Here is an 18,588-nt window from a genome sequence, read left to right as displayed (position 1 = left end):
AGACACTACATTTAGATTAAATCCGTAGATTGTTTTTCAACCTCTTTCAACTTCAGGTAAACCTCTACGTTTATATTAAAAAGCATAACAAAAACAAAAAACATAGCATTTACAGTCATCAAACCATTATACACTTTCCATTTTGGGGTATTCCTTTGTGACACACACTTGTATATGGGACTATCAACCTTTCCACAGGACAGATAACCTTTAAAAGTCCCCAGTGTTTCCCAGTGTGAGACACAGCAGAGCACTGACAATAGGGACAGTGTTCTGGACCAGCCAGAGGCCCAGATCACATTTCCTGTTCCTGATTTAAGATCAACTCAGCTGACTACTGATACACTCTGCTCCTCAAAAACACAGCAGAAGGACCATCACTCTGCTCTTTATCATGTGAGTGTGTGTGCATGTGTGTGTGTGTGGGAGAGAGAGAGAGAGAGCAGAAAATGGAAGGTATTAGGGAAATCAACAAATGAGTAACTTTATCAAAACCAGCAGTTAAAGCTGGCTTGCACAAGACAGTAACCTTATTCTTACAGACTGCAGGGTGAATCTAAAACAAAGAACCTCTTTTGTGTACATGCTCTTCTTACTTAGTATGCAATAACAATGTCACTGCAGACGGTATAATACTGACACACATGTGACTTACAGTAGGAAGTAGACATAAGAACCTGTTTTCTCAGTCAAATCATCTTCATGGCAGGTGGATTTTCACCTGAAAGAAAAAATATATACATTTCTGTGTGTGTGGGTGTGTAAAGGCATCCCTTCAGGTAACATCTGTTCCTTGTCAGGATCACAGAGCATTGGTCGGATTTTTCTGGCTGAGTATGAGGTTTGTAGACCACTGACCTAAGTTGGTTCATGTTTGGATGATGAGTCATAGTCTCTTTTGAAGTACATAAAGGAAGTCAGCTGGTGTTCCTGTCAGGTCAAGCCATGGCTCATGCCTAATTTGCATAATTGAGTGTTAACATGATACTGTGTGTGGTATGAACAGGGGTGTGTAGTTAGTAGGTGCAAATGTACTGTTGTTGTTTTTTTTTACCTCTGTTGTGAATGATGAGCACCTGTCAGGGCATAAAAGCAGGAGTGTCAGTCCTTTTTAGCTGTATCACATACTGTGATGATGAAGTTTCAGACTCAAGCCAATCTTATGACAGAACTCTAGGCCATATTTAGCTATGTTCTCTTCTGTGACCCTGTCCAACCCACAGGCAAAATAATAAAAATAAGTCAACAATTGCCAGTCTGTTTGTCTGTATGAAATCAAGCTGGAGAATCACAATAAAGAGCATGCAAACTTGTGATACAATTAACTAGAGACCCTTTAACTTGCCCTGCCTTAGGGACATAGCATTAAGAGAAGTTTTATAATGCAGTGACCTTTGAACAACACTTATGACTAAAGCTTTGTTTATTCTTCAGCATTAGATCTTTAAAGAGGCAAATATGCCAGTGGTGCATACTGTCGTAAACATGCATACTTGTGCTCTGGTTTGTCTGCATTACAATGAAATTATGCTGCTGGTCTACGTGCATTTGTGCAGCTCATGTTAAGAAATGTTGAACGGCATTTACTTTTACTGAAATAACCCGACGTGACATATAAGTTACATACAGTTTCTGAGACATTTTGCTTCAATTTATGGTATAAACTTTGCTCAAAATCCTGTTGAACACAATCTGATGCTTGTCTTCTGTCCCCTAAGAGATACCCAGAAGCAGAAAACCATATTATAATATTTTTAATGTATCACATGGTAATAAATGGTAGATATCCATCCAAAAAATGTTTTTGTTACATTTTGTTAAAGGGCCAAATAAAGACCTCATATTAAAAAAAATTTTGACTTTTCTTACCATTTTTTCATGGGTCAGGCCTTAATGGGATAATACTAAAAATATGTATGGCGACTTAACATACATACATGTATAGATCCAAGTCTTTCAGAGCCACAGAACAGTAAACAGGACAGACTGTAGCTGCACAGACGGAGCCAAGTTATTCATCAACATTAGGATCAAATCAGAAACAAATAAGGCAGATTATTTCTGTATTGGCATCATTTACTCTGCAAATCCCGAGGACATGTAACCACTTTCTTAGCAAAGTTAATGAAAATATTTTAGAAAATAACTTGCACCAATAAATGTTAACACTTCTTGGTGCATGTTGTACATGCAGATCCTATAACTCATTGTTCTTTTGGTTCTTTTTTTATTTGTAAGGATTTTTTGCAATCTTTTGTCCCTGAAGCATGCAGAATTCATGATTATTAAGATAAAAATGTAATGATCAATGTAAAACAGGGTTAGGGTTGCTTCAAAACATACTGAAAATACACATCAGGTTCTGTTAAAAACCGAGATGACATTATGTCTAACCCATAAAGTGCATCTTCTTTTTTCCCCACAGACTTTGCAGGAATATGCGGAATATTTGTGTCAACTAAAGTAGACACGTAAAGAGTTTACATTAGAGTAATGAGAGTTAGATTGATATAATCAGCATAGGTTTATTTGATGGTTTCTTGCTCTCAATATGACCATAATTAATTTAAAGTTAATCAGTAAATGCGGTTAACAAGGCAGTGTCTTATTTAGGGTAAGGTGTGAACTGGCTTCATGTGTTTTAGGTATATTATTGTTTGTGTTAGCCAATCCACTGATAATATCATATCTTTGATTGTTTTTTCTTTGTCTTTTTTAGGTTAGTGATATTGGATATTAGGGTTGAACTTACAGACATGAATGGTTGCTTTCCACAGTGGATATTTTATGGGTGTTATTTGATTGACACAGTCTCACAGCTGTGGATGTGATGCATAAGAACAAGTGTTGTTTTTGTTCAGCATTTTATGCAGTGATTTATATCATGTTTCTATAGAAGCCATTACTAAGTCTCATTATGTGTGTGTTACTGTTTGACCTTACTGGAATGCGGCAGTATCATCAAGTATTATCATTTATGAGTATAGTGGTTGACTTTCACAACTTCTCTGTTCACAATAATTTGGAGTAGAATTAGAGTTGAGAGTTGAGTCACTCGCCAAATGCCTTTCGAGAAGCATTTGTTGGCAATTGGGAATGCTATTAATACGCTTATAAGCACTCATGCACACAAGTTAAACACTCATAAAAACAAGTGGTGTGATGCTATTAATATGTTCAGAAATGGCAATGGACAAACCCCATGTTCTCAAACACATGTGCACTTGCATGATTACACACAATAACATAAGTGTTTACTGACAGGTGACACTAAAAATATATTAGTATGGTCACATGTCCTGCAGCTTGCACAGAGAGCCACAGTGCTCATTCAGAGGAAGCAAATGGGCACTATTAATACACTTGCACCAACACACGCCGGCACTGATGCGCTAATACACATGTACGCACCATCAACTGTCACATAAGCAAACTTATGCAAACACAAAGACCTGCTGTGTATACTTAAAAGAAACAACTGCAAGCTATTAATATCTTGCGGGTGCTCAGGATGGACACACACACACATACAGAAGGATGAGCACGTTAGAAGATTGATACTCCAGCTGCTCGGAAGCAGAGGGACAGAATGTGCCCAGCAGCTGTGGATTCCTATAAGGAAGGGGGAGGGACAGAGAAAAGGACAGAGGGAAAGGTAGAAGGCAGGGGTGCTGCTGAAGATGGCCAGCATGGTGTTACTGTCTGCACAATTGGGTGTAATAATAATTAGCTGAAAGCAAGTACAATTAAAATGCATGCAGCATAAACTGGCATGCAAGTAATTTATTGGTAACTATAGTGATTATCTTTTTATCTCTGAACTCTAGCTCTCTCTGCAATGCTGCACATCTCACCATCCACAAGCCTTGCAGCAAATGTTTGTGTATGTTGTCACACTAACTAGCACTTAATCTGATTTGTGACTTCTACGCATAACTTCGTCCAATACCTCCATGGAGCTCACTTTAGCCCAAAGAAAAAATAAAGTATATTTAAGCCACAGTGTGAACATAAATACTACTGAAGGATATCTGTGACTTACTGGAGCTGCAGTGAAGCCATTCAACCAAAATAGCTGCTTCTGCTTGCCTAAATGAACCAAGAGGATGTTATGGTGCAGACTAACTTTAGAAACAGGAAGTCAGTGTTTCTTTGTAAGTATGTGTGTGTGCACATCAGTAAAGTATATGTGTGTCGATGGTGTGTGCATGTGCATTCATGTTAGTATTTCAGTGGGTTGCTGCAAAGGGCCCGCAGAATGAGGACGATGGTGTGAAACAAATATGCTATTACAGAAACCAGAAGTTTTGCTCCTGCTATTTTTAGCACCACGACGCTCAAAAGAGAGACACAGTAGCAAGCATACAGATCGTATCAGCTTGTACTTCTCCTTATTCTGTATACCAGATTGTATCTTCTAATTTTATGTTTCTTGTGACTTTAGAGCACAGTTGAGAAACGACAGACCATGTAGTGCAACAATCTAAGCTAAAAATACCTTGAGTGAGTTTTTATTTCTTTTTTTTAAAGTGCTATTGAAATAGTCGTTAATTGTACAGTCTATGTATTCTCTTTAGGAATGTTTTGTAATATGACAGGATGTTATTATGAAACCCTTCAGGGTCAGTGTAGAAAAGAGACCAAGCTGTTTTTGTGTCAAGTTATGTAATGAGTTACTGAAACTTAGCAGCAGGTAAAATCTTTGGCATCTGTGCAAAAACTTAAAACACATTTGTTTGGAAGAATGTAAAAAAATATTATCTTTACCTTACTCAGGATCTTTTTTTCATTTCATTTGTAGAGTTCTAACCTGTAGTTATGAGTGCAGGACAAACAGTTCACAGTCAGTAATGTAATATTTCTTACCTCATGCACAGATTGCAAATACGGCACAATCTATGTGTTAAATGTAGAGCTGCCGTGAGGCCAGACAATGTTGGTTTTCATTTGCTCTCAAACCTTTTGTGGCTATTTTAAAGGATTGTTGTTAGTTAGAAATGTTATTTTTAATTTAGCTAACCCACATTTCTTACTTCTTAAAAAAACCCAGTAATGTTACTCATCTGTTCTCAGCTGATCCACATGTTTTTGCCAGTTAACAATTGCACAGTCTTTTCAGTTGTTGCTGCTTTCCCAGCTGTTTCAGAAAGTTGCTGCTGCTGTCATCAAATTCAAAATAATAAAAATATATCTTTCCAGACAATTCAAGACAAAACTAAAGGAAAACAGTGTACATCATTCAGCAGTGGATGATAATTTATCTTCACATAGTTCATGAATGGAAGATTAATGTAAATATGGCATTAGCTTTTTTTCTGGGCAAAAATATATCTCAGGTGTTTTTTCATGTTTATATCTGAAGCAAGATTGATTTTCTGATCATTTCCTTTCTCTCAAGGTAAGAGATTGTGTGTATGTATCTGTATTTATGTGAAAGTGTCTGCAAATTATCTGAGTTCTCACCAACACCATACCACCATCCTGCTCCTTGTTATTTTTTGATTTCCTTTGAAAACCCACAAACACTCTTCTGGTAATACATACAGTAGTTCTGCAACTGGTTCTTCCTGTTGCACCTTTCTTTTGTTCTTTCTTTTTTATTTCAGTACTTAGGAAGACAAATCCAATCAACCCCAGGACACAGTCCTTTAGGCTCGAAGCAGCTAAATGTGAGATAGGTGACATATTTCTGTGACTCTCGTGTCTAATGTGTCTTCTTCCATTATGGTGGTGGTTGGGGGGGGGGGCTTTGGGGTAAATACCGTAATACCGTAAGTGTGTGGGAGTGTTCTGTTTTTCAGAGGAATTCTGTCAACTCATAATACCTTCACACACATGATTATTTCTCTTTCTGAAACAGACTAATGGCAGGGCTGTAGAACTAGAGTGCAGCCATTCAGAGGTTTGATTTTATCAGATTTGTACCAGCTATGACAATCAGATCTGATAAATCTGTATCTTGTGGAAGTATTATGGACTGCATTTATGCTATATACCATTTTTGTGTATATAATGTGTATTTATTTGTCAGCTCTATAACTTCTGAAACAAGTGAACAATTGTGCAAAACAAGTGATTTTTGCCACAGGATTGTTTGTAGTGTTTTACAGTGCAACCCACAACAAGGAATATCCACTTACAGGAAATATATATTGTTATATATTTAGTTGCAGTCACTAAGACAGACAGGTACAGTAAATTTCCACATGCATTTCTTCCTCTCAGTGTCCCTCTACCCCAGAGGGAGCAAGGTGTCTTTTTATACTGTATACCTTTGTATTAGTACCAAAACATTCCTCTACATGCTTATTGGTTTCAGGTGTCACATTGGCACACAAGAACAGAATTAAGTGACCTGTGGGCTTCCACATGCTTCACTTTTTGTTCTGACAACCTGTGAAAATTTCCAGCGAAACTAGTTGTTTTTAGCCCTCCTGCCAGTTTTAACTTCAGTGGGTCGTGCCACCAGGTTATAACTGTGCCATGCAGGCCACAATTACACAAATTAGGGTGAAAATAAAGGCTGATACTGATACTTTCAATTATATAAATCAAATGATTCACTCTGTCCTACACCTGTAAAAAGGCATCTGTATTTCATTAGGGCACTGAAACTTGGCTCAGATGTTTTACTAAATTAGTATTTCTGTTTCTTTTCTTGTACTGACATTGTCCTTCTTCAGCTCCCTACCCCCTTTCCTTCAATGCTTTTCTCTTTTATGCACCTCCAACCTTAACTTAAACAAACGCCCTTTTCATTTGCCTGTCTGAATCCAGTGTATAAGTGGATAATCCACTTATCCACTGAATAAGTGGGAAATATTCCCTTTGAGACTTCCAGTTTTTAACATAAAATAAATTATTAGTTTTCCATCTGTATTACTGACAATGGTCTGTCTAAAACCAGCAGCACACAGAACTTACATATATGACAGAAAATGTACTGTAATACAGAAATTAAGAAATTCTCAAACATGATAATCTACTAAGTTACAGCCACTAAAATATTTTTCCCCTTTCTTTCTCTTTCTATTTTTTCCTGTAGTGGATGTGATCATCAGCCATCAGATTCCATCACCCGTTAGTGGGAAGCAATCCATGGACCTAAGTGTGACCCACAGGTTGTTACATTCAGGACCAGATTCGGCAATGCTGGCCCCCCACCCTCCCTTCTTCCTGGGACCCCTGACCACTCAGCATTGCTCACAGTTTTCCCAGCAGCACTTGCAGGTGAGGTCACTTAGGCTCTATTTACATAAAATTTCCATGCAAAACACAAAATCTTTTCCTTTGCGTATATGAAAGAAATTGCATTTACGAAACAACGCAAAGGTAACGACCTCTGTGCAGACAGAAAAACACAAATAGGACTGGAAACTATATATGTGCATACCATGCTTGTAGTGGGCAGAAACTTAACATACCTAAACTTAACTTACCCAGAGGCATCCTTTGGTAACCCTCATCCTATACTGATCGTCTGGCACATGTAATCTAAGTGTTTTCACTGACAGCATAAATGTTGAATGAGAAGCAGGTTTTGCTTCTAAAATCAAATAACTTAAAAAGATTCAGCAGCACAAACAGAGCACAGCAGTCCACCCTTTTTGTTTTTGTGCTGTTCAAAACCGTAAATAAGGATTGAGTATGCAAATGCAAGATGACGTGACAGTCATTAGTCATCAAAAGATTCCAGTTCACCTTCCACACGTACAAGATCGCCTTGCATTGCTAGAAAACTTCCCTCTGGAGCCCATTCTCAAACCTTTGTGGTTTCATCCACCCATAACTATTTTACCATGTAAACAAGAAGCCAAAACCAACTAAACTTTTGCACTTTGTTCTCTTAGTACCATCCTGTAAACAGCGTAAATTTTGAGGCAGCACAGATTGAGGATGGGGAAATAAAACTCAATGCCACCAACTAGTTAGAACTGAAGAATATCTAATGTTGTTTTTATTATTATTATTATTATTATTATTATTATTATTATTATTATTATCAGACATCATAAATACAGACTTACTATGTCAATAAATCTTTTAGGTTTTTGCCACATAAGTTAACATTAGCATTTTAATTTGTGTGGGGAGCACTACATACAAGGGAGACAGACCTCCTGCCACATCAGCCACAGGAAGAAGGCAGCTGATTTCACCACAAGTCATACCAAGATATAATTCTCAGTCGAAGTGAGTAAGAAGGTGACCATTTTGCTGTACACCGACCACCTCCTTAGTATTTTTTTCAAGGTAATAGTTCCTTGATGCACGCATCATGTGACAGTGCTTTTTAGGCTGTGACTGTAGCAGCATTTGATAGATTTTGTGTAATCTCACATGCATTTTCCACCGAATCAACAAGGTTAATGTTGTTTTTTTCCTCTTAGTATAACACTGAACAAAGGCAAAGAGAAATGGAGAAGGTGGAAAGAGAAGAGCTACAACAGCTGATTCGAAAAAGTAAAAATGAGCACAGTGAGTTTTATTTATTGTTTTTCTGATTACTGTCATGTTTTTTTATAAGTTTATAAGAGCATCAGGTTGTTGACGTGCTCCTCATCTGAGTCATCACATATTGTAGTGTGTTTCAATGAAAATAAAGGGGATTTCCATCAGTACTTCTACCTATTTTCTGATTTCAAGAATATGCAATTAAGCCGCTTGAGAGTGTTTTAAGCAAAGTGACAGAAATCCTAGTTCCTTCTTGGAGAGCTTTACAGTTCCTTCTAAAGACTTAAATATATCATTTCACTTTTAAAAGAGTTCCCTCATTAGTCACACTTCATGGGCAAATTTTATTGTCTGGCAGGTGCTGTTGCCAGTCCACTTGTAAAGGAGAAACTTCGGAAACACTTAATCATGAAAAACCAGCCTACCCATGACAGGGTCACTCCCAGCCAGTGCAGTAGTCCCCCGGGATACAGGTGAGAGTGACAGCAGTGATTTCTTTTTAATCAGAACATTCACTGTGTGAGCTGTAATTATATCAGATTCTCTGCAGAATTGCTATATTTGAATTTTCTAGTATAGTAAGAGTATATTAACATGATCATAAAGGAGTTTATAAAGAAGTTTCCTTGAATGACTACATAGAAGGAAAAAAACTCAAAGACTTAATAATTAACAGAGGAACTATTGTCATACTTACTCATGAAAAATTTGATATTATTTTGGTTACCAAGGCTACCGGTTCCCGACCAGCCTACATCCTGTGACCAGCGCAAGGACCTCGCCCTGCGAAGAACAGGTGAGACAGCTGTTTTTGTTTGTGATTGGGGTTGCCACCCTCAGATTAAATCAGTGAAAGTCACTGGTGATTTTCCATTTCAGATGTGTCCTTATTTGATATGCAGTTTAGTCCAAGTTAGACTCTTGTCAGCTTACTGCCCTGCTCAAAAGAAATATTCAGTGGAATATTCTTAAGTGCTTTTAAATAAATTTGTGTATATTGTCTGGACTAAAGAAGGAGAAACTTATGAAAAATATGAACATACACATGTGCGTCCTCTGTATTAAAATGGATGAAACTCATTGTGCATCAGGCCTGCAGGGCCAGAGATTGGCTGAACACCCATGAAAGCATTAGTGACAGCAAGACACAAAGCAGTTACATAACTTTAACCAAGGTATGTGTAAAATGAACTGCGTGAGAGTCCAGAGCAGGTCTTCCTCACTGTATGAATGAGAGTGGGAGTGGCTCCTCCTTTCTGTACATTTCTGAAAGTTCACTAATCGTCATTTATTTGCATTTCCCTAGAACCCTTTGCACGCACACACCCTGCAAAGCTTTTGTTGGCACGGCTACAACACAAATATAAGTTTTATCTGCTCTGTAAGTGATTGATTAGTTAGTTTAGGTTTAATAGGGAACTGACCAGTGTATACATGAAAGATTTTAAGCCATCACCAGGACTGAAGTATTTGCATGGTTCACTTTAACTTGGTTCTGCTATGGAAACTGCTTGCACACACATGCTGCTTCACAAGTTTATTTGTGTTTGTGCAGTCTCTGAGCCCACATTGAAATGGAAGTTAAAGAAACTCATCACAACAAGACCTAACCCGCTGCAGCGTAAAACCAGCGCCCCTCCTTCTGTCAAGCATAGAACAGAAACTCTGGGTATGATCTTCTACATTTAGCTGTCATTCTCATTAGTTTGGCTTCTGTTTTATTTGCCAGGTTTTGTCAGGTTATGGCTGCTTTGATGTGACATTTCTAAAGTCAATTTAAAGATATATGTTTTACATACTTGATTTGTACTGATCATTTTCCATTTTGTTATTCAAAACTATTTTGATAGTGTCTGGTTTGCCTTTATTCTGTCCCTCAGACTCCTCTCCAAGCAGCAGCAGCACCTCCGCATCAGGGTGCAGCTCACCAAATGACAGCCTCCATTCAGATAATGGGTCCCTCCCACTGGCTCATGAGGTAAGCCTTGACTTTATATTTCTATTTTTATCCATATAAAAAGGGTACAATTTAGACTACAGAGTCTCAATTAAGCATACATCAATACAATACAAATATAATACAGTACACTGCAATACAGGGACAATAAGGACTATTTACCTCTTTTTTTCCTGCCATTATGCTAGTAAAAAGTATTGTTCTATTTTCTTTATGAGGGATTGTGTATGGTTTTCTGGTTATTTTATCTCTGTCCTTGACAACCAGTGATTGAATTTTAATTGTGTGCTTAATGCAGTTAAATCACGCTTCCCAGAGACTCAAAACACGAGACTTCAAAAAGCTTGATGGGCCACTATAAAGCATTTGACTTACTTAATTAACTTGATTCTCATACTTTTGGATCAACCCATGACTTTTTCTGGTTCTAGTGACAAATGCTCACATGTTGTATATATGGTACCAGTCAAAAGTTTGGACTACTCATTCAAAATGAATGGGTAGAGGTGTCCAAACTATTGACTGGTATTGTACATAAGGACAATTAATTGATAATTCTGCTTACTTACAGAGGCTGCTGAAGAATGGTAATGTAACACACTTCACCCTGCCCACCAACCCCACTTCAATGCCCAACATCACTGCTGGACTTCCGGCACAAGTAAGTAACAAAGCATTGTAGGACTCCCTTGCATTGTTGACGTTTTACATCATAGCATAATGAATACAACATTAGTTTAATAAAGAAAGTTCACATGCACACACATTCATTTTTATGTGTCCATTTGTATCTAAGTAATGCCCTAAATATTGCCTTCACACCCCAGCACATATAGATACATGTGGTATTTTTTCAGGCTTTCACTTCTCTTTTATTCTCCGTGGTGCTTTCATATCTTCAGAGTTAGTGTTGATGATAGTGTAAACATGCTTGTTGAGTAGTTTATCTCTGTCCTCCATGTCAGACTATAAAGCCATTTACCCCGTTTGCTAATTCATGTGAGTTGGCAAGGGCCTCCAAAAATGGTGATCTCAGCTTTTCATTTCATTGTCTCACCCGTCTTGTTCTCTTCTCTGTCCACAGGCTGACTTGAGAGTACCAAGACCAATGGCAGTGCAACCTGTTTACCTTCCTCTGGAAGGAAGCAGTCAGGCTCTGGCTCAACACCTGCAACCAGTGCTCTTAATTGAACCGCACACTGGGCTGCTGCGCTCCCAGCTAGTCCCTCGTGAGTTGTTTGATTATTGTTATTATTATTAAAGAAATACCTCAGTACGGAACACATTAATAAACAACAGAGTGACAACATGGAGAGAGATGTTTTAATTTCCTTATCCTGTTATTTGTCATGGCAGATGCTTTATTTTTTTTTCTGTTCTCACGTTGTCAGTATTAGCAGAATTGCTTCACTATTTCCATTCAGTGCAGGTTTATAAGCAAACTCACTCAAAAACACTGGGTTAGTCATGAATCTGGAAATGCTGATTGTCTTAAATGGACCATTCAAAACAACTAAAATGTGTCTAAAACAGATATTTTATTATTCTGAAGAAACTGTGGGAACTCTCAAGTCCTCTGTCTGTGCTAAAGTTATTTGTCTGAATATTATAAGTGGCTCGAGGGCGCTCTCTAGTGAGTGGAAAAAAGAAACAGTCTCACATGCGACAAAGAAATACACCCCTCAGCAAAAAAAAAAAAAACATCACTGTATTATCACAATTATATCAACTGTCTGAAAGAAACCTCATTACTTTGTCAGTAATTACACACTATTATTTATTTTTCATTTTATTTATCCTTTTTTTTGTATCTCTTTCTATATTTTTCTTCACCTCTCTGAATCTTTTCCCTTTACTTGCCCCCATTTTTACACCCATTTCTTACCTGCTCCTTTCTCCTTTTCCCTGCAGTTCATTTGAGCTCCATTCCTCAGCAGCAGCATCCTCACCTGTCCTCCCCCAGGAGAGTCACATTGTCCTCTCACAGACCTGTTGAGCGAACACATTCAGAGCCTCTACCCTACAGCCACTCATTTCTACCCCTGCATCCAAGCCATCAACTGCATGGCCAGCACCAGTTTCCCCAGCACTACCATAAGAGTGGACTGGAAAGGCTCAAGTTAAATCCACACCTGACAAAGGTGAGAGCTGCAGGCTTGGGCATAAGGATGTTGTCACATATGCAGTGAATATTAGGTATCTGGATTCACTGTGAGGAGGCTATGGGAGAATTTGCTTGAATTTTACTTCTCAGATTAATTTTTTTCTAAACAAAGAAAAATAATTTCTGATATTATTGTTTAATAAAGAGCATATTTAAGACTAAAAGACTTAAATAATGTAAAACTTTTATTTTATAATAGCTGAATAGCAAATCCATTGAGAAGCCGCGTCTGACCCAGATCCCATCAGAGGACATGGACCTGGAGGAGATCGGATCAGGACCAGGGTCAGGGACAGGATCTGTGTGCGGCTCAGAGCCAGGCTCCCTGTGTGAGGATGGCCACCGCAGGAGACAAAGCACTGCCAGCACAGACTCCGTTTATGACACAGAGTCCACTACCTCCTCACGGGAAAGCTTGATCGAGCCATCACACACACTCAATCAGGTACTTATAACCCATGTTCTCACACGCACAAAAATACACATAGAATAACCAGTAATGTAACGTAACATAACTAAATATGATTACAGCATCTTGGTTTAAACAATTTCAGTAGTAAAGTCACAATTTGCATCCCTTTGCTCAGATCCACTTTCTGAATTGTGCTTTGCCATCAGGAGGCACTGTTGCTTCAATAATACAAGCAGAGAAGTTAACACACAGCGTTGTTGCAGCCTGCTTGGCCATGCTGTCTTTATCAGCTGCTTGTTCTCGACATGCAGTATTAAATTGTCCAGATAATTTGTAATTGTATTTTACTGGTGAGAGGCATTAGACTACCACACTTGGTGTATTGAGGTTTACTCATAGTAATCTTTACCATCTGCAGCTGCTGTTAAAAACCATCACTGTTTGTTTTTCCCTTCCACATTACTCTGAAATTACAGAGGCAGTTGATCCTTAGACCAGGTCTACAACCAGATACACTGGCTGTGCCTACCATAATCTGGCCTCACCAACATCAGCACCAACCTGTGATTCGGTCACGATCCTTACCAACGTCCACCTCCATGCCTCCTATTTCACATCCATCCACCACCATACCCTCTATGTCACTGTCCAGCCCTGCTACAGATGTCAAGCTACGCTACACAACAGGTAAGTGTTTTAATCCGGACTGCTACAAGGAGATGTATATTTTACTGATAATTTATGCCTGACTGAACTAATACAATCAAAGAGAGAATGCAGAAGTTATATGGCGATAATGACAGAGTTGTGTGTGCGTGTCTAGGTTTGGTTTATGATGCGCAGATGCAAAAGCATCAGTGTACCTGTGGAGACAACAGTCGCCACCCTGAACATGCAGGGAGGATCCAGAGCATCTGGTCTAGACTGCATGAGAGAGGACTAAAGAGCCACTGTGAGGTATGATGAACACAATTTGGTATACATACTGAGAGAGAATGAGCTGCCAAACATACCATATGTATGTGTTTATAGTGTATTCGCAGCAGAAAGGCCAGCCTGGAAGAGCTGCAATCAGTCCATTCAGAAAAGTATGTGCACTTGTTTGGCAACACCACACCAACACACCGCAAGTTTGCTGGTAAGATCAGTAATAACACTGAAAATCTAACAATAAATTTGTAATAAAATTAGTATATTTGTGACATTTGAATGATCATAAACTATCTCCTGCAGGATCTCAACCAAGTTTTGTGATGTTACCATGTGGAGGAGTTGGGGTGAGTGCTGCACTTCAACACAATAGCAGTACACGCAAATATACACACCAACAGACCCTTTTTAAAACACAAGTCATGTGGGAATCTTTCCTCTTATCTAATTGCATTTCTGAACAGCAGACATTACACGGCTGATTATGACTCATTACACAATTTAGCTAATGATACTACAAATTACACATGCTATTGTTTTTGGCTAAGATAAGTTTGAAACCTCAGAAATCAAAGTCTGTACAAAGGTGAGATGTGAGAAAAAGAAAAAGGAAAGAAGAAAAGTGCTGAAGATAATTTTCTTTTAGGTGAATAGATGTGAAGAGCATAAAAGAAAATGTGGAAGATGTAGATAAGCTAAAGGGGAGAGGAGAGGAGATGAGAGGAGAGGAGAGGAGAGGAGGAAAATTTAAAGGGGACCGGGTGGTATTTGATAAGAGGACGGCTCTTACTGGATTTCCGGCCTTTGGCTGCTTTGGTGAAGCGGGGTGATTAAAACAAGATGGCAAAGTCTGTGATAAAAGAAATTCCTCTGATTTCATAGTTCCCAGCAAAACAGCAGCATACCACCAGAGATGAGTTTTGAAATGTGGACTAAACCACAAACTCAAACTGGGGGATGTGCTGTGAAAATATGCAACGCATTAAAAATGAATGAATAAGAAGAAACTATTATTTTCTACAGAAGTTAAAAGTTCATTGTTCATGTTATTTTTATTGCTCTTAAGTATGATACATGAATACACCACTATATATGGATAATCATGCAAGCACTTATTTGTCTATGTATTTGTTTGTTAGTTTATTGTGATTTATTTTGTTGTCTAGGCAACATTTTATGCATTGGTTTTATATGAACACAATTATAATGTAAGGAATTGCATAAATTGTACTAGCTGGATAAAAATTGAATTGAACTGAATTAATGACTGATACTTTTTAATGAATATGTCCTGTGTAGTAAAAAAATGGACAAAAGCGTCACAAATATTTCATTCATTCATTCATTCATTCATTCATTCATTCATTCAAATAAACACATCAACTTCTTAATTTTCGCTGCAAACCAAATGTCTTTTTAATTACTGTAATGTGTCTCCCACTTCTTCACTGACAGGTAGACATTGATACAGTTTGGAACGAACATCACACAGCAGTTGCTTCCAGAACTGCAGCAGGGTGTGTCACAGACTTAGCACTGAAGGTGGCACAGAGAGAGTTGAAGGTGTGTCTTTGAAACCAAATACTCTATAACTTCTGTCATGTTAAGTAGAGAATTTCAAAGCTGCAGTGTAACTGATTGTTGAGTAAAAACCATAAAATGCTCTAACTCTTTGCAGTTTTTTCCCAGTTAGATTAAACATTTTTTGCAACAACATGAGGATGTGATTTTTTAAGCTGTGATGCTTGAAAGGGTGGTGTTATAAAAGCAGCAAGGTTTAGATTTTTTTTTTCTTTTTTTTTTTGGTCCTTTTACAGAATGGCTTTGCAGTGGTGAGGCCCCCTGGACACCATGCAACCTATTCCTCTCCTCTGTAAGTGTAGCAGCATACATACACACACACACACACATACATGTACCGGGATCCAGGAGGCCTGCAAAGTGTTTCAAAGCATTTATTACAAATCAGCTATACTTCTGAAGGAGAGAGAGAGAGAGAGAGAGATTGCTTAAGCCTTCATGTGTTAATGTGTGTGTTTGCATGCATTTTTGTGCACATGTCTGATTTTGTGTGATGTGTACTACCTGCCTAATGCCTGAGGCAAACTACCTCCTCTGCTGTTTCTTTTATGCTTTCAAGACACAAAGCAAAGCACCTCAAAAGAGTTGAGCATGTGTGCATGGACTGCATGCGTGTATAATTTGTACATGTGTGTATTAGTGTGGATGTGCATATTTGTGTGCATTGATTTGTGTTGTGTCCGTCTTTGATAGGACGCATTAGCCAACTAACCACATTCAGCTGGGACTGCGTGTGTGAGCTCAGCAGTGCTTGTCAAGGGTTATTTATGAGATGATAATGACTTTTCTTGATGAGCAAAGTTTGAGCATCATATGATCCATATAATTCATTCACACACACACACACATTTAGTTCCTCACACGTTAAAGCCCATGCTGACACTGCCTTTTCCAACATTCTTCCATTGTTCTTCATACATCAACACTTTTTTCCATTCCTTTGTCATATTCAGCAAGTGTTTAGAGGATTGTCGCACCAAGTTATGAGTTCATTTCTCCGAAAACATCCCTCACCTCCACCAGCTGCTCTAACTGTGTTATCATTAGGAATGTAGATTGAATTTTATGATAAGCTTAGTTTTCTGTTTGTCACTAATCTTGTGATTTGTGCATTTCTCATGAGTGCAGGGTTATAGACTCAGCATGATATTCTAATGAGAAGCCATTTTTCTTTGTCAGCTGAGAAAGATGAAACACGAACCATGAGAATTAAGACGTGCTTGCTTCTTAAATATTTGCAGAAATTGTTGATATGGCAGGAGTCAACACTGTGTCACAGCCTCAAGAGCAACTGGGACATGTCTCAGAGGTTCTTAAGGTTCAAATGGTAATTTGGCAATATCAATTTACTATACTGATAAATACATGTGGCTGTCACTCTTCCTGTCTGTTTGTCCACAGGGGCTTCTGTTTCTTCAACTCTGTGGCCATTGCTGCCAAACAGCTTCAAAACAAACTCAACATCAACAAGATCCTCATTGTAGACTGGGTGAGGACGTGCAACATGACCGCTATCACTGGTTCCTACATAACCAAAATGCAATTGCACAGGCACACAAATGTATTGTGAGCCGAAATAAAGACCCGGACATACAGTAGCACTTCTAATCATCATTTAAATAATTTAGACAGTTATTTCTGTCGTCCACGTGTGAGCCGAACTGTCACATATGCTTACAGTGTGTGAATAAAAATTGCACACAGGCATATGAATGCTCACCCACACATGCATGTGCAGATATTGATTCACAGCCAGACAGTTGTCTCTGCTCAACATGTGTGTATATGAGTCTGCACAATGTCTTCACACAATGCATGCTTTCTTGCATTGCACTACATCCAATGCAGATTATAACCTGCTTTGTTTAAAATGAAAGATTTAAATACATTTTCCACTGACAAGGTAAAGCTGTGCAAGGTTTGAAATGTCTGCTCACTGTATTGTGGTTTGTATGTGTAATATATGCTTCAAAGCTAAATTTATTGTGCTCATTTAGATTGGGTATTCTATTTTAAGAATACATCAACGTTTAATTCATAGTGGAATACCTGCAGCAGTCGTTGACAGCTTCCTAATTTCTTATTTGATTATTGTTCAGGATGTGCACCATGGCAACGGGACCCAGGAAGCTTTCTATGATGACCCAGGTGTTATGTACATCTCTCTGCATCGTTATGACAATGGCAACTTTTTTCCTGGTAGCGGACATCCAAGTGAGGTATGTGTGCTTATCCAACAGTCCCCCAAAATGGTATTGTATTTCTCTACTTTTATGTTTGTTTGTTTGTTTGTTTTTTTGTAAACATTTTCTGTCTGTAGAGTAAATGATTTAAAATACTGATAGAGCTATTTTTCTCTTTGCTAATTTACCTTCTTTAGATGCATGCTTGACAACAGTCATGTCTTATGAAGATAGATATGTTTTTATAAAAGTATTTGGTAATTGTATTATTCTAGAGATACATTCGGGACCTCAAGGGTCTTGTGTGCAGGAAGTACTTGTCAAATCAAAGTTATTTTGACTAATAAATCATGGGTTAATCCACATTGTATTAAACTAGTTATAAATAATGTTTGGTATTATTATTATTTTAGTGAATGCAGTTTGTACCTTGCAACTAACAACTGCACATGCTGCTATAAATAAGTTAAAGGTTTAGGAGTAAAATCTTTCACAGTTGGAGTTGTCACAGTGAGATCCCACATTTGACTGATGCTGCTAGAATCCAAACAGTATGCTCTTTCAATTTAAAGTTTTTATATATGTCTACAAGGTTTATCCTAAAATAGCTTCTAAATAGATGAGGTGTGCTCCCAATTCAGCATGAATAGTTTAAAAACAGTTTAAAATATCACGTTTTGCACACATCCACAATTCTTGAGACAAAATTTCCAAATACCACATCATCATTTGCACATTTAATTGTGTTTTTGCATAAATTCTGTATGTAGGTTATTTCAGTACTTACTGTTTATCATAGAAACTTCAGGGCTGGATGTCCAGTCTCAACAGGATGTTGACAGTTGTATTGCAAGTCTTTTTGCATACAAAGAATTAAGATGCCTATGTAATCTGCTTGTGGTCACAC

The 18,588-nt window shown here is 38.1% G+C and overlaps 1 protein-coding gene across 3 annotated transcripts in view; it reads left to right on the top strand.

Moving 5' to 3' along the window:
• LOC121637113 (histone deacetylase 7-like) overlaps window positions 1–18,588 on the top strand; it is a 51,208-nt gene that overhangs the window by 20,113 nt on the left and 12,507 nt on the right. For all 3 annotated transcript variants that reach the window (XM_041981044.1, XM_041981042.1, XM_041981043.1), the window contains exons 2-19: window positions 7,046–7,230; window positions 8,391–8,478; window positions 8,813–8,927; window positions 9,186–9,250; window positions 10,010–10,123; window positions 10,335–10,432; window positions 10,983–11,072; window positions 11,496–11,640; window positions 12,323–12,552; window positions 12,775–13,020; window positions 13,464–13,674; window positions 13,811–13,944; window positions 14,020–14,125; window positions 14,221–14,264; window positions 15,373–15,480; window positions 15,735–15,790; window positions 16,900–16,987; window positions 17,598–17,717. In XM_041981044.1, the coding sequence (XP_041836978.1) occupies window positions 7,099–7,230; window positions 8,391–8,478; window positions 8,813–8,927; window positions 9,186–9,250; window positions 10,010–10,123; window positions 10,335–10,432; window positions 10,983–11,072; window positions 11,496–11,640; window positions 12,323–12,552; window positions 12,775–13,020; window positions 13,464–13,674; window positions 13,811–13,944; window positions 14,020–14,125; window positions 14,221–14,264; window positions 15,373–15,480; window positions 15,735–15,790; window positions 16,900–16,987; window positions 17,598–17,717 (2,190 nt within the window). In that variant the 5' untranslated portion in view covers window positions 7,046–7,098. The remainder of the gene's footprint in view (window positions 1–7,045; window positions 7,231–8,390; window positions 8,479–8,812; window positions 8,928–9,185; window positions 9,251–10,009; window positions 10,124–10,334; window positions 10,433–10,982; window positions 11,073–11,495; window positions 11,641–12,322; window positions 12,553–12,774; window positions 13,021–13,463; window positions 13,675–13,810; window positions 13,945–14,019; window positions 14,126–14,220; window positions 14,265–15,372; window positions 15,481–15,734; window positions 15,791–16,899; window positions 16,988–17,597; window positions 17,718–18,588) is intronic.

This window comes from Melanotaenia boesemani, chromosome 3 (genome assembly GCF_017639745.1).
Source record: "Melanotaenia boesemani isolate fMelBoe1 chromosome 3, fMelBoe1.pri, whole genome shotgun sequence".
NCBI lineage: Eukaryota > Metazoa > Chordata > Actinopteri > Atheriniformes > Melanotaeniidae > Melanotaenia > Melanotaenia boesemani.
The sequence above is the reverse complement of the archived record's forward strand: the minus strand, read 5'-3'. Positions and strand labels throughout refer to the sequence as shown.